The sequence below is a fragment of the Taudactylus pleione genome, unplaced genomic scaffold, assembly GCF_031769625.1.
Source record: "Taudactylus pleione unplaced genomic scaffold, aTauple2 ptg000222l, whole genome shotgun sequence".
NCBI classification, from domain to species: domain Eukaryota; kingdom Metazoa; phylum Chordata; class Amphibia; order Anura; family Myobatrachidae; genus Taudactylus; species Taudactylus pleione.
This window is the reverse complement of record NW_028284624.1, coordinates 2,018,283-2,034,535: the sequence shown is the minus strand read 5'-3', so window position 1 is coordinate 2,034,535 and position 16,253 is coordinate 2,018,283. Positions and strand designations below refer to the sequence as shown.

Sequence of the window (16,253 nt, the reverse complement as noted above, 5' to 3'; positions counted from 1 at the left end):
TGGGTCATGCCATGTTAGCCACTGAAACAAATGAGAGATAACCAGAGTTTAAGTGACTTCATAAAACAAAAACTAATTAAGAAGGTAAAGTATACACACTTTAAAAAGAATATGTATTATTGTTATACATGTTAGCATGCTACAAATTAAAGAGGTTCTACCACTAGGCTCATCACTAAAGTGTTGGTCATTGTATTACAGCCATTGACTGTATATTGTTATGGCACAACATCTGGTGTCAGGCTTGACCAATTATATGTGTAAATGAATTCATCTAAAGGTTGATATAAGTTAAATATGAAAAATAGAGACAGACAACTTCTTTACCCCTTATGCTTTCGAAGGCTGCTTTTTGTTACCTGGCTCCCGGTGTTTATTCAGACATGCCTAGTATCACAGGCAGCTAGTCAAAAATGGCACATTGTAGAAAGTATGGCACTGTCGAGGAGCAGCTCGGCCAGTGACAATGAAGAAGTACAACAGCAGATGAAAAGACAAAAGGAAGAAAAATGACAAAAGAATAGTAGGTAAGACAAAAGCCAAAAGAGGGGGGGGCTGAAGATCACATAAAACCCGGTAGGAATAAAAATTTTAGGGGAGGGGTGGCCTGGGGCAAAGAAAATAAAACAATATATGTAATGGTAGTTAAAGCATTTTAATCGTTTTGGCATTAGAACTGAAAATATGGGGCTCTACTATCAATTTTAAAGTTCTAATGGCAACACGGTTAAAATCCTTTAACTAACATTGCGGGGTATATTTTCCGAAGTGCAGGTTTTTAGAAGTGTAAATGTTGCCCATTGTAACCAATCAGATTCTAGCTATTATCTTCTAGAAGGTGCTAGATAAATGTAAAGTAGAATCTGTTTGGTTGCTATGGGCAACATCTCTTAGTAAATATACCCCTACAACGGTACCAGCATAATGCTGTCAGCATTCGCCCATCCACATATAGTTTCTCAACATACTGGAGGAATTCAATGAGGTCATTATATTGCAACCACACTCCAGAGGTAAAGGATACTTACACCTAATTGATATTCCCGTATAGACAAACTGACTACTTCCCGCCACAGAGCTATGAACCAATAAAAAGCAGCATTCCCAGATACTCATTAAATTTTACTGACTTGCTCCTTTTTTCCTTAGTGGATCCCCAGGCATTGCACATGTCCCTGATTTTCTAAAATATTTCAGCATAAAAAGTTTATCGCTCTATACTAAAATAGGCCCCCAGAGAGGTATCCGGCCAGAAGGTCAATAGTAACCATGACGACATTCATAATCTCGAAATGACAATGTTGACATGGTTCAAACTGTCAACAGGCACCATCTCAACATCCACAGAATGCCAACATGTTCACAATGTCAACATCTGAACTGTCACCATGTGAAATGCTGACAGTCTGAGGAATGCCGACATGTTAGATATCGGCGCCGCCAGGAGGGTTATGGTTAGGCTACGGGTGGAGGTTAGGTTTAGGCTGCGGGGGGGAGGTTAGGGTTAGGCACTAGGTGGAGGGTTCGTGTTAGGGACAGTGGGGATAATACTCACTGCACATCGCCGTCAGAACTGATCCTCATGTGACGGTCGGGTACCAGGGAAGACGCTGGAGCCGCTGGGATAAGGTAAGACACCACTTGTCCACAAGGGAGTGTTTGTTGACAGTTCATTATGTTGACATATCTTCCATGTAGACATGATAAATGTTAACGTGGTCATCATTTACAATGCTCAGCATGACGACCTATCTACTATGTCGACATTCTCACGTTGATATTATGAATATCAACATGATAACTGTCAACCAACTGTACCCAACCCTGGATTTTCATTTGCTCTCAGTTATTAGTAATTTTCTTAAAAAGCCTGGCTAAGAGAACTAACATTCTTACCTGGGCATATGCATTTGTAAACAGTACACTTTGAGATGCCAGCTGATCAATGTTAGGAGACTTAACAATACTGTCACCATAACAGCCAAGGCTTGTACGGAGGTCATCCACAATTATCAGGAGGACATTCATACCACCTAAAGAGAGACAATGATGTATCTCTGGTTAAGAAATGGTTGTTAAAGCAAACGTCTGTCAAATAAGTCATAGTACTGTATTGCATATTCCACACTGGATCAGGCTTCATAACGTAGGAGCTACTTCACTTGCGGTTTATTCTGTGAAAAATGTTGTTTAATGTCAAACCTGTGGCTGTATTGCAGAGTATAAACACATTCCCCTACATCTCCTAAATTTTCACAGCATAACTTGTTGCAGTCAATGGGCCAAATGTAATAGGGTGAGAGTTTAGAAAATGTGAGAGTTTAGCAGTAAGCTCTCACATTGGTCGAGTTTTAGCTTCAAAATGGGAAAACATCTGGATGAGAGTTTCAATTGTGAGAGTTTTTTGAGTCTAAAAACAACATGTGAGTTTGCATGTTCTGGGACTCTTACATTGGGCGAGTTTAAAAAGTTTGAGAGTTTACTGCTAAACGCTCACATTTTCTAAACTCTCACCCAATTACATTTCGCCCAATATATTATTAGCGTGTCTCTACACCAATTCAAAACTCCTGCATCAATACTACACGTTTGGGAATATATATATATATATATATATATATATATGTATATGTATATGTATATGTGTATATATATATATATATATATATTGTGATAGGATCACTGGTAAAGTGGTCTGTGGCAGGTACATTTGTCTCAGATTCCTGTCTTTTGTGTTTTAAACCCCCAGGAGAAAGTCTGCAGTGTAGCAGGCTTGAGTTTCGGCTTTTTGAAAAGCCGGTTTGGGACCTGGGGGGTTGTGGGTGAGAGGAGAGGAAGGGCTCCACCCACGGTCACTCCAGGTTTTGGTTCTCGTAGCCTGGTAACAGGATTGTTAGTTTTCCACCTGAGAGTGGCCAATATAAGCCTAGTTTGTTTAGGGCTGATTGTCTCACCTGGGAGAGCAGACAGGGAGTTTGCTCAGAGACACTTGGATACCTAACTGTGAGTGTTGTGCTGTGCTTTTGTTGCTGGCGAGGGCATTAGGCCCTGCCAGGTTCTGGTAGTGAGGGAACTACCTGTGAAGTTAGTGCCCCGACAGGGCTAGGATTTATATTTATGTTTTCTTTATGTTTCTGACATTGTACAATAAAGACTGGCGCCGACCAGCTTGTACTTGCATCCAGACTGGTGTGCTGCTTCCCTGCTGCTGTGTGTGTGTGTAAGGAAGGAGTCCTCTACCCAGGAGAGGGACCCCCTAACCTAACTGTGTCACAATATGGTGGAGAATGCGGGCAACCACACACACTGAAGTTGCAGCTAAAGGAAAACGTTCCATTTACAAATTAAAGGGACAGACACCCAATTTGTGAGTGTGGAAGTAACACTGTGTCCTTGGAGTCCCATAGAGGAGGCGTCAGCCAATGCTCAGAGAGGCAAGGTTCAGCTTCCAACCTACACCCCAGGACAAAATGCAGGACATTATTAAGGCCTTGCTCCAAGCTACAGCAGCTCAGCAGGAATCTACCAGAGCTCAGCAGGAGACTAACAGACTTCAACAGGTCGCCATTGAGGAAACCCGCCAGGCCTTAGCGGAAAACAGCCAGGCCATAAGAGAGGTGGTACAGCACCTGGTCGCCCAGCCCAGAGATGTTAATACTGGTCCTCCCGCCACCACTCACTCCGTACGAGCCAGTCACTTCCTCCAAAAGATGACTTCGGGCGATGATGTGGAGGCCTATCTCGCCGCATTTGAAAGAACGGCCGAAAGGGAGAGTTGGCCCCAGGAGCAGTGGGCAAGTCTGGTGGCACCTTTTTTGTCTGGGGAGCCACAAAAAGCATATTTCGACTTATGCCTGGCTGATGCCAAGGACTATAAAAAACTAAAACAGGAGATCCTAACTCGCTTGGGAGTCACCACCTTTGTTCGTGCCCAACGGGTCCACCGCTGGGAGTTCCATAAGGACAAGCCTCCACATTCACAGATGCATGACCTCGTCCATCTATCCTCAAAATGGCTACAGCCCGAGACGCTGACGGGACCACAGATCGTGGAAAGGGTCGTGATGGACCAGTACCTGCGATCATTACCTGTGACTCAGCGCAAGTGGGTGAGCCATGCAGACCCTAAGTCCGCGGACCAGTTGGACGAGCTGGTGGAGAGGTACGTGGCGGCTGAGGAGCTGATGAGTATGCCCCACCGAGCCCCGATGGCGCACTGGCGAACTCCCAGAGACACTGGTAAGACTGTTCCAGGGGAGAAGGGTGCTGGGCGGTGAAATGTACCTAAGACTGAGGGTGTAGAACCTGGAGACAGGCCTGCCAGGCCAGGAAGGTTCTTGCCCCGTAAACGACTAGACATTAATATGACTCAGTGTTTCCGATGTGGTGGATTCGGCCATATTGCCGCTAATTGTGCACTTACAACTGAACCTATGCAATGTGATACTGCTCATGTCTACCGCAGGGGGTCTTTCTTTGCACAGATAGCCTGTACGGCTGACCGGCAGGCTGAGACTGATAACCACATGTGTGTACTCACTGTAAATGGCAAGGGCCCTTTGAAATCTTAGAAAGAGTGGGGCAGGTCAATTACAAAGTTTACCAGCCGGGGAAAAGAAAGCCGGAACAGATATACCATATAAATCTGTTAAAGCCCTGGAAAGATAGAACGGTACTGTCGGCCGTCCGAGACCCTCCAGTAAGTCCAGGGCCCTTAGTTCCCGAAGTGACAGTGGCAAAAACCCTGTCGGCAATTCAACAACAAGAGGTCAAGGAGTTTCTGATTAGAAATAGGGTGCTGTTCTCTGACGTACCTGGGAAAACCTCGGTCATTAAACATGACATCATCACTGACCCAGGGGTTAAAGTTAATCTAAAGCCCTATAGGTTACCAGAAGCACAAAGAGAATCGGTGTCAAAAGAAATTAAAAATATGCTAGAGTTAGGGGTTATTGAAGAATCACATAGTGAATGGTCAAGTCCCATTGTGTTGATTCCAAAGCCCGACGGGAGTGTGCGTTTCTGCAATGACTTCCGAAAGTTGAACAGTGTTTCAAAATTCGATGCCTACCCGATGCCAAGAGTGGATGAACTGATTGAGAGACTAGGGACGGCAAGGTATTTAACCACTCTTGACCTAACCAAAGGGTATTGGCAAGTACCATTAACCGAGAGCGCCAAACAAAAGACAGCTTTTTCAGTGCCAGAGGGCTTGTTTCAGTACAAGATGTTGCCCTTCGGGCTACATGGGGCACCTGCTACCTTCCAAAGAATGATGGACAGGATTCTAAGGCCCCATAGACGGTATGCGGCTGCTTATCTGGATGACGTGGTCGTTCATAGTCCTGATTGGCAGTCTCACTTACCCAGGGTGCAAGCAGTGTTGGACTCCATCTATAAGGCAGGTTTGACAGCCAACCCAAAAAGGTGTTGTCTAGGCATGGAGGAAGTAAAATATCTGCGATACACCATTGGCAGAGGCCTGATAAAGCCTCAGCTCAATAAAGTTGATGCCATACAAAACTGGCCGCGGCCTCCGAATAAGAAGCAGGTGAGAGCCTTCTTGGGAATTACGGGGTACTACAGGAGGTTTATACCCAACTTTGCCACCATGGAAGTCCCACTGACTGACCTGACCAAAGGCAAACAAAAAGTCATGGTAGAATGGAGTCCTGAGGCAGAGAAAGCTTTTCAGGAGTTGAAAGTAGCGTTGTGTTCCCAACCAGTCCTGATGACTCCTAATTTTGAAAGGGAATTCATGGTACAAACCGATGCATCAGAAGTAGGTATAGGAGCGGTCCTGTCCCAGAACAAGGAGGGTGAGGAACACCCTATTTTCTATCTTAGCAGAAAGTTGAATGTACATGAGAGAAACTATGCCACAGTGGAGAAGGAGGCGTTGGCCATAAAGTGGGCGTTAGAGGCTCTCAGGTACTACTTGGTCGGAAGAAAGTTCAAAATGATCACTGACCATGCCCCTCTGAAGTGGATGTCTGAAAATAAGGACAGTAATGCGAGAATTACAAGATGGTTCTTGGCGTTACAAACTTTTAAATTTTCAGTGGAACACAGGCCAGGAAGCCAGCTGGCCAATGCTGACGCGTTGTCACGCGTTCATTGTTTGGGGGCTTCAGTTGTTCCGCCCCACAGGTCGAAACAAAGGGGGGGGATATGTGATAGGATCACTGGTAAAGTGGTCTGTGGCAGGTACATTTGTCCCAGATTCCTGTCTTTTGTGTTTTAAACCCCCAGGAGAAAGTCTACAGTGTAGCAGGCTTGAGTTTCGGCTTTTTGAAAAGACGGTTTGGGACCTGGTGGTTGTGGGTGAGAGGAGAGGGAGGGCTCCACCCACGGCCACTCCAGGTTTTGGTTCTCGCAGCCTGGTAACAGGATTGTTAGTTTTCCACCTGAGAGTGGCCAATATAAGCCTAGTTTGTTTAGGGCTGATTGTCTCACCTGGGAGAGCAGACAGGGAGTTTGCTCAGAGACACTTGGATACCTAACTGTGAGTGTTGTGCTGTGCTTTTGTTGCTGGCGAGGGCATTAGGCCCTGCCAGGTTCTGGTAGTGAGGGAACTACCTGTGAAGTTAGTGCCCCGACAGGGCTAGGATTTATATTTATGTTTTCTTTATGTTTCTGACATTGTACAATAAAGACTGGCGCCGATCAGCTTGTACTTGCATCCAGACTGGTGTGCTGCTTCCCTGCTGCTGTGTGTGTGTGTAAGGAAGGAGTCCTCTACCCAGGAGAGGGACCCCCTAACCTAACTGTGTCACTATATATATATATATATATATATATATATATATATATATATTATTAGGGGTGAGCGGGTTCGGATTTCTGAAATCCGAACCCCCCCGATCCGAGGCCGATCCGAGTCAGGCTCGACTTTTCCCGCCTGACCCGGATCTGAAATCGAGGCAAAACGTCATCATCCCGCCTTCTGGATCTCGCGGGTTTTGGACCCTATATAAGGTACCCGCGTCGGCGCCATTTTCTCACTCGGCTGTGGACAGTGAAGAGGGAGGGTGGGAGTTAGGGCTGGCTGGGCTGTGTAGTGTAGTGTAGTGCAGAGTAGTGTTGTGCTGCGCTGTGCTGCTGTTGTCCATAGGGGCTGTGTCCACTACTTCAAAGTCCATAGGGGCTGGCTGTGTTGTGCTGTGCTGCTGTTGTTAATAGGGGCTGTGTCCACTACTTCAAAGTCCATAGGGGCTGGCTGGACTGTGTTGTGCAGTCAGTTGTCCATAGGGGCTGTGTCCACTCCAAAGTCCTGTGCAGTGTCCCAGTCCTAAAGGGGTGCTGTAGTGTTGTCCAGGGGGTGCTCTGTCCATCAGGGGTGCTCCCCCCAAGTGCTAAAAAAAAATATATTTTTTCCCTGTTTGCGAATTGTGTGCGCAGTAGCCGCACGTGCATCAACAAAGTAGTGCCAAGCGTGCGCCTGTGTCATAAGTAAAGGGCCGGCTGGCTTGACCGTTAAAGGGTGCTGTAACCCCCAAAGTACACTCCAAACCAAATAAAAAAATATTTTCTGTGTTTCTGAATTGTGTGCACTGTGGCTGCATGTGCATCAACAAAGGAGCAGCGCCAAGCGTGCGCCTGTGTCCCATAAGTAAAGAGCCGGCTGGCTCATTTGTTAAAGGGTGGTGTAACCCACAAAGTGCACTACTCTCCAGCAAAAATAAAAAAATATTTTCTGTGTTTGTGTGCGCCTTAGCTGCACGTATATATCAATATAACATAAATGGAGGACCAAACTTTCTCCGATAAAAATAAAATAGGGAAAGATCAAGAACCACTTCCTCCTAGTGCTGTTGCTGCTGCTGGGAGTTGTTCATCATCCCAGAGAGGAAGTAGGAACACCACTACTTTTACTAAACAATTGACCCTCCAACAGTCCCTAGCGATGAGGATGAAGTACGACAGCAGTCATCCTGAAGCAAAACGTAGAACTGAGGCCTTGACTGCTATGTTGGTGTTAGACGTGCGTCCGGTATCCACCATTAGTGCAGTGGGATTTAGACAATTGATGGAGGTAGTGTGTCCCCGGTTCCAAATCCCGTCTAGATTCCACCTGCATCCTCAAAGCAGCAGCGACAAGCGTGCGTCTGTCTGTTAAAGGGTGGTGTAACCCTCAAAGTGCGCTCCACAAACAATAAAAATATTCTTCTTTTTTTTCTTTCTTTGTGAAATGTGTGGGCTATAGCCGCACCTGCATCCTTAAAGCAGCAGCGACAAGCGTGCGTCTGTCTGTTAAAGGGTGGTGTAACCCTCAAAGTGCTCCAAAAAATAAAAAACTATTTTTTTATGTGTTTGTGACTTGTGTGCGATGTAGCCGCACGTGCATCAACACAGTAGCAGCGTCAAGCGTGCGCCTGTGTCATAAGTCAAGGGCCGGTTTGGACATCTGGTCCGGACTGAAGGACGTGCCAACAATTTCTGACAAGTCTACTGTCACTGCATATGATACTGTCCTCAAAGCAGCAGCGACAAGCGTGCGTCTGTCTGTTAAAGAGTGGTGACACCCTCAAAGTGTGCTCCACAAACAATAAAAATATTCTTCTTTTTTTTCTTTCTTTGTGAAATGTGTGGGCTATAGCCGCACCTGCATCCTTAAAGCAGCAGCGACAAGCGTGCGTCTGTCTGTTAAAGGATTACATCGGTGACAACATCCAAGTAGGCATGTCAGACAGTCCGTACCTGTACTGGCAGGAAAAAGAAGCAATTTGGAGGTCCCTGTACAAACTGGCTCTATTTTACCTGAGTTGCCCCCCCTCCAGTGTGTACTCCGAAAGAGTGTTTAGTGCAGCCGGGAACCTTGTCAGCGAAAGGCGTAGGAGGTTGCTTCCACAAAATGTGGAGATGATGTTCATAAAATGAATTATCAACTCTTCCAGGGAGACCAGCCTCCTGAACGTACAGAGGGACCTGTGGTTGTGGATTCCAGCGGGGACGAATTAATACTCTGTGAGGATGAGGATGTACACAACACTGAAGAGGGTGAGGAATCGGTGGATGAGGAGGATGAGGACGACATCTTGCCTCCATAGAGCCAGTTTGTGCAGGGACAGATTAATTGCCAGCTTGTTTTGTGGGGGCCCAAACGAACCAATCATTTCAGCCACAGTCGTGTGGCAGACCCTGGCGCTGAAATGTTTGGTTTGTTAAAGTGTGCATGTCCTGTTTATACAACATAAGGGTGGGTGGGAGGGCCCAAGGACAATTCCATCTTGCACCTCTTTTTTTTTCTTTGAATTATGTACTGTTTGGGGCCTAGTTTTTCAAACTGCCATCCTGTCTGCCACTGCAGTGTCACTCCTAGATGGACCACGTGTTTGTGCCGCCCACTCGTATCTCTTAGCATAGTCATCCAGCTACCTTGGTGCAACCTCTTGGATATAAAACACTATTGTGAGGTGTGAGGTGTTCAGAATAGACTGGAAATGAGTGGAAATTAAGGTTATTGAGGTTAATAATAGCATAGGAGCAGAAAAACACACAAATTCTGTGATTTTAGCTGTTTTTATAAAAAAATACAGATCCAAAACACAAAACCCAGATCCCAAAACACGGAAGGGTGGTTTTGGCAAAACCAATCCAGATCCAAAACACGAAGAAAGATCCAGATCCAAAACACGAAAAGTGGCCGGTGCACACCCCTAATAATATATATATATATATATATATATATATATATCAAGATCCTGAAAAAATGGTCATATAACACTCACTTTCCCCAGCAAGGAAAAAAAAAATAATAATAATAATTATATATATATATATATATATATATATAATTTGAAAAAGCGGTTACAGCAGAAAATAATGCTACTACCACTACTAATAATAATGCATGCTTATGAAAAGTTTCAGATACCAATGTATATTTTTATAACCTAGACTAAAAAGGTACTATAGTGTTCCGGCAAGCTTGTTTTAGTGGGACGCCGTGCCCTGCCAGATTTTAAAAGGGCAAAATGCGCCCTGCCCATTTAGCGGCGCCCCACTAAAACAGCATGCCCTGAGCCTTCCCAACCCACGGGCCGCAGTGTTCTGGGGATGGGAAAAAAGTTGTGGTGACGATCACCGCCAGGTGAATAGACGCCATGCGCATGGCATTGATTCACTTTGAGGGGAGAGCTTGGGGGAAGGCCAGCACCTCCGTATGTGCTGGGCACGCCCCCAAGTGTGACACATTGGGAGGTGTGTCCCAAGGACATGCCCCCTCTCTGGCCAACCATGCCCCTTTTTTGGGAGCGGGCACTGGGGCAGATTCATTTAGCCGCGATAAAATTAAATCTTAACCCTGGAGAAGTTCTCGCACTAGTCGCATGTTTGGTGCAATATTTTCATGTCTTTTGGAAATGCATGCTCCCGTTTTTCGCCCTATTCTATTACAAAAAAAGTATATGTGCGAAAACTGCGCATGGTGAAACCAGAAAAATGTACAGCACATTTTCGGGAAATCAGTCTGAACCTCATAAAAAAACTTAACTGACATAGGACAAAATATAGAAGTGTATTAATAGCCCTAAGAAAAGTTTTTTGGGTACTTAAATTGTGTCAAATGGCTGTTATATGCATATTTGCTTAAGTGTTGAAAATGATAAAAAAACAATATTTTTTGGAGAAAATAATTGCTGTAGTTAAATTGGGGGTACATTAAAATGAGTGCTAGTATAATTTTATGTCTATAAAGTGCAGTTTGAAAAAATTAAAAACTTCAGACCCGTTCGCTAGGTTGCATTCGGACGTAGTCTGCCGATGTTTGCAATCTGTGCATGCGTACAAGACGCAGTGCGTGAATTAGTCCATGCGATCGGGAAGCGTTCACACCCTGTACACAGACGCTCTGCTAGCATGAGTGACAGGACGAGCCGTTTGTGGGTGGTGACAGGGGTCGGTCGATGGTGACGGGGGTGTGGTGGTGCAAACGTAGGCGCATCTGTGTGTTTCAGGGGCGTGCATAATAAAGACGCAGCGTCAGCATACACGTCACATGGCTGAATTACACACAGCAGTGCTTGCAGTAGGGTATGGTAAGCCACAAGTGCTGCGTATGGGTCCGATGTTACCGAATGCTTAATACACTTCCTGGAGAGGACGTTTTTTATGAAGGGAAAGTGGGCGTCTTGTGTCAGGCTGGCGGGCGTCATAAATACACACCATGATCGCACGGCAAGACATAGTGGGCGTGATAATGTCTTGCTAGCGATCGCAGGGTTTTCATTCTCAGGCTGCTGACGGCTGCATGCAAACGCATCCTAGTGAACGGGTCTGAATCAGGCCTCAAGTCCCCACATTTTATGCCCTTCTGCTCCACAAGAGGTTTCTGTCCTCCCTGAGCTCGCCTGCTCTGTGATGGTGAAACAGTTTGCTGGTTTTTGTCTATGGAGTTTTCGCGCATGCAAAAACTTCGGCAATAGGATTGCGCGATACGCAGTTTTGTGCGAAAAGTTCGCACCTTTGAACGCCTTTTGCCAAAATGTGACTTTTCACGGCTAATTGAATCTGCCCCATAGACTCCCTGCCAGCACCCCCAGCACCCTGCCCGCAGTCTAGCGGGAACACTAGTACTATTAAATCATAAATATAATAACAAACTGTTTCTTTTTTAGCTCAACTGACATATGATTTTATACTATTGTACTGTGTAGATTTCTCCTTGCATTGACAGGTTTACATTTTTTTTTACAGGATTTTCAGTGATGCAGTCAGGATCCCGGTCATAATTCTAGCAGATTTCAATGGTATTAAGGTTAGGGTTAAGCACTTGGGGGAGAGTTAGGGTTAGGATAAGGGGGAGGGTAAGGGTTAAGATTTGGGTTAAAATAATTACCAAAACTAGTTGGGATGCCGCTGTCGGTATTCCGATCGTCTGGATCCCGTACCCAACGCAATTTTCATTTAGGCTGCTTACACCCCAGAGTTGCCAGGCTTTATGCAGATACAAGCACTTGAAAATGTGCTTGGGGGGCGTTAATCATGGATACTTCCCTTAGGCTAACACTTTTACTTGCATCAAATGCACATAACTGGAGAAGGCAGCAGGGGAAATAAAACGCAGCACATCGTAAATAGTCTGATAAATTGACCTCTACAATCCACACACACAAGATGTAAATATTATTAAACTATTAAAAGTAGCATTTTCCTTTTTTTAGAGTTTTTGCAAGAATAAAACCAGCCTAAGGGCTCAATCCAATTACTTGCGATGATCTCGCAGGTGCGAGTCATTGCGGCAACAGCCGCACTTGACAGCAGCCCGGATTCGCTTAAAAGTGCTCGCAGCCCCATAGCGCCCAGAGTGGGCCGCTAAGGGTTGAGAGGTGCCGGTCCGTTAACAGCGTTTTAACGCCGTTGCAATGGCAACTCGCACCGTTCGCATGGAATAGGATTGACCCCTATATCGAACATGATTTTAAAGAACTTACTCAAAATTATTTGAACATCTATGACAATATTTAACATATACAGTATACAATAATCTACAACAATCTAAAACAATACAGGATATTAACTGGAAACAATTTTTAAAAAATTCCAAATTCCAAAACTGATATTATTTTCAAAACATTGTTATTGCATTTAATTTCCTACTTCCTTCTGCAGAAAAGTAGCTGACAATATACTTGTTGGATTTAATAGATTGAAACCAATATCAGCCAGCCAACCTGCACCAAGTATGGGAGAACCACAGCTGTAGACGACAAGCTCCAATGTACTTCCCCCGGGTTCAGTATATTATGTTGACATTCACCATAAGGTAAACAGTAACTATATAGACAATTTCAAGATGTCGACATTTATGATGTTGACATTCTAGTGTCAACATATGAACATGTCAACATATTTACTGCATATTGTTCTCCCCACAGAAAAACAGCACAATAGCAAACAGTGCAATTTACTGTCATCCGAGCAAAATAAAATGCCTTTTTAACTTGTGTGCAATGCTGCAATTACAGCCTCCAGCTTAATATGCACTGTTGAACACGGATGTTTCACAATGACAATAGGACATATGTAATATGTGAAATATTACAACCAGCAGGCAATAACTATTGGACTAGCAACGCATGTATAACAGTAAGCATGTATAGCAGCATATGACCTGTGACAGACTCCAGTTGTCTTCCAGAGACAGCAGTAATGACAGACAGAACAAGCAGGGGTCCCGGGCTGCTGCAACATAATGATCTCATGCTAGGGGGAATTCCTGTCATACAGATCTGTTATTCAGCAGCTACTGTAACTTCTATCGCAAGTGATATATGTGTGTGCTCTACTTCCTCCCAGCTTCTACTGCATTACTGAGAGCTCTGCTGCGATTGGTGTACTTCTACCAGATGGTGATTGGACACTGTATGGGTGATTGGGATTGGCTTTGGTTGGCTGTACTTTGGGAAAGAAAAGTGTGTTTTACTTATAGCACCACCAAGCAAGCATCAGTTCCTTCCTTTCCAGATTCCAGCTGTGCTGCATATACAGTACCTGGGATACTGTACCCATGCACAGCACAGAAAAATTGCATATACTGTAAGAGCAGTGTGGTTCCGGGTCAGAATGTTTAGAAATTATAACTTACTATTGTATACTAGAATAATATTAGCAGATATTCTGAAATAATTGCAGGTTATTACAGAGAGAAATGCCGTCATGAGTGAAAGCAGATATATATCTTCGTGAGCAGAAAATGAACAACTTTTTTTTTTTTGTAACCAAGGTGAATTGTGTACTTTTTTTTTATAGGGTAAACCGGAGTTTCTTTTCTAAGCGAATGATAATAGAATGCATTATACAGTTTGTTTGTATTTAGTACTGGTATGTTTTTATTTTAATCACTTAACTAGCAAATATTTTGTTACTATACTATTATAAATTAAAAAATTTTAAAATAGAGTAATAATATCTATTTACAAAACGTATTTAATAAATACTATTTTTTGTAGAAGCCAAATATGCCTAGGGCAGGGCCACACACAGTAATGCCCCACCGGCAGCAGTGAAGATCCCGACAGGTAAGTAAAGTAACTAACCTAACCCTCTCCTCCCCTAACCCTAACCTTCCCTTAGGGGTGCCTAACCCTAACACTCCCCTCGTAAGTGCCTAAACCTAACCCCCCCCCCCGTCCCCACAGCCTAAACCTAACTCTCCCGGGGGGGTGCCTAACATTAACCCCCCCTTCCACTAGCCTAACCCTCCCGGGGGGGTGCCTAAGTCCCCCCCGGTAGCCCCTAGCCTAACCCTCCCCCCGCGGCTGTCCGCCCCCGCTGCTCGGCTTACGTTCGTTTGGTATGCCGGGCGTCGGGCTCCCAGCGTAGGGATAATGATAGGCGTCGGGATTTCGATGCCTATCATTAGTCCCCTGTCGGGATTGCACAGTCGGGAAGCCAGCGGTTGGCATTTCGCCCGTCGGCTCCCTGACTGCATACCCTTATACATTCTGCTACACAGTAATGCCCCCTATACATTCTGCTACACATAGTAATGCCCCTCACACCATTATGGCACACAGTAATAACCCTAACACCATTATGGCACACACAGTAATGCCCCTTATATCATTATGGCCCCCCACCCCACAGCCTCTCACCTCGTCCCCCTCCTCTGACAGCAGCCCAGCAGGTGTACATTTGAAAGCGTACACCCGCCCGGCAGCCTTTCCTTGAGAGAAATACAGCGCCCATTGGAGTCATTCTAATGTGGCGCCGGTCGCGAGCCAATCGGACCTCGCAGACTGGAAGCCGATGCTGATTGGCTGCTGGTCCACGAGTTCCGATTGGCTTGCGACCGGCGCCACAAGCAGCCACATTAAAATAACAGCAGAGGGCGCTGTGTCTCTCAAGGGCTGCGGGCGGCTGGCTGCAGGCACAGGTGTAGGCTTCAAATCTACATCTGCTGCCACAAGGTCCCCATTGGTGGTATGCTCGCCCCATTTAATTCTGCTCCCAGGGAACGTGCCCGCCCCCCCATAGTTGCGGCCCTGCAGAGGGCAGAGGTTCCCAAACTTCGCCATTACAGTCCAGATATTAAGCATATCCATGCTTGAGCACAGGTGAGTTAATTAGCACTTCAATCAATTTGATTTAACCATCTGTACTCAAGCATGGATATCCTTAAAACCTGGACTGTAATGGCGGAGTTTGGTATAGGAATGGCCATCGGTGGGGTGCTCATCGGTGATTACAAAAATCACATATGGTGAATCATCGATGGTTTGCACCCCATAGATGGTTACCTCTGCTGCAGGCACTGCAGACCGTGGGCCAATTAAAAATTTGTGGCAGGGCATAGCGAGTGCCAGGGGCTCCTACTCATCCAAACATCGGCTCCCACTCATCCATCGATGGCGGAGAACCATTGGTTCTCTGCCATTGATGGCAAAACTAGTTAACATTGGCCGGCAACCATCAATGTTTTGAAAACATTGAGGAACGATGGCCATCCCTAGTTTGGGAACCTCTGACCTAGGTGATGCCTGTAGCCCCACCCTGTGGGCATGTCTAGCAGATCCTTGTAGCCTGTCATGCGACCAAGCCAGTTAAGTGTTAATTCATTCATTATTAGTACACAAACAATGACAAAAATGTATTTATCAATCTCAGAATTGACTAAATGATTATGTTTTGTTGCACGATTGCAGCAGTCATGGTAGTTCTGGCTAGCATAATCCCAAACAGTCCAGTTTTTGCAAGAAAGTCCTGTTACCAGGACAAAAATTGGTTGTGACTAATGTAGACATAGCCATCAACCATCAAAGGTGGACCACCGATGGTCGATGGGTGTCATCGATGGAGGAAAGCTGATGGATCTCTGCCATTGATGGAAGACAGGGCGCTGATGGTTTTTTCCCCACTGTCCAGACATAGGGTCACAAAGCTTAGCAGAATGGGTGAATCATAAGTATCAGGGACATTAATAAAATAAATATTTGCTGTCACTGTTCAGCTCCCTGGCAGCACTGGACAGCAAGCTGTAAGGTTAGTCTCCGGGCAGTGCTGCATTTTCCGGTGTTGGTGGCCCAACCCCTCTGCGTGACGTCATGCTCTTGTTTGTACGCAATCAGTCTGTGCTCCCCTATACGTTCCTGGCTAGATCGTAAATACATTATATGTGCACTGTGTACCTATTCTAGTACATACCCACTGCATTAACTATGTCATCTTGCAAACCTTTTCTACCAAAACCAAAGACCTGGTTTAGTTATCTATTGTGTGGACTTACCTCCATCACACATCGCTTCCAACTA

General features: G+C 45.3%; 1 protein-coding gene across 1 annotated transcript in view; it reads right to left on the bottom strand.

Moving 5' to 3' along the window:
* Positions 1-13,297, bottom strand: part of IDS (iduronate 2-sulfatase) — a 46,180-nt gene extending 32,883 nt beyond the window's left edge. Inside the window, exons 1-2 of the mRNA XM_088478847.1 lie at positions 13,115-13,297; positions 1,897-2,033 (exon numbers count right to left, since the gene is read on the bottom strand). Coding sequence (XP_088334973.1) covers positions 1,897-2,033; positions 13,115-13,226 — 249 coding nt within the window. The 5' untranslated portion in view covers positions 13,227-13,297. The remainder of the gene's footprint in view (positions 1-1,896; positions 2,034-13,114) is intronic.
* Between the last annotated feature and the right edge of the window lie 2,956 nt (positions 13,298-16,253).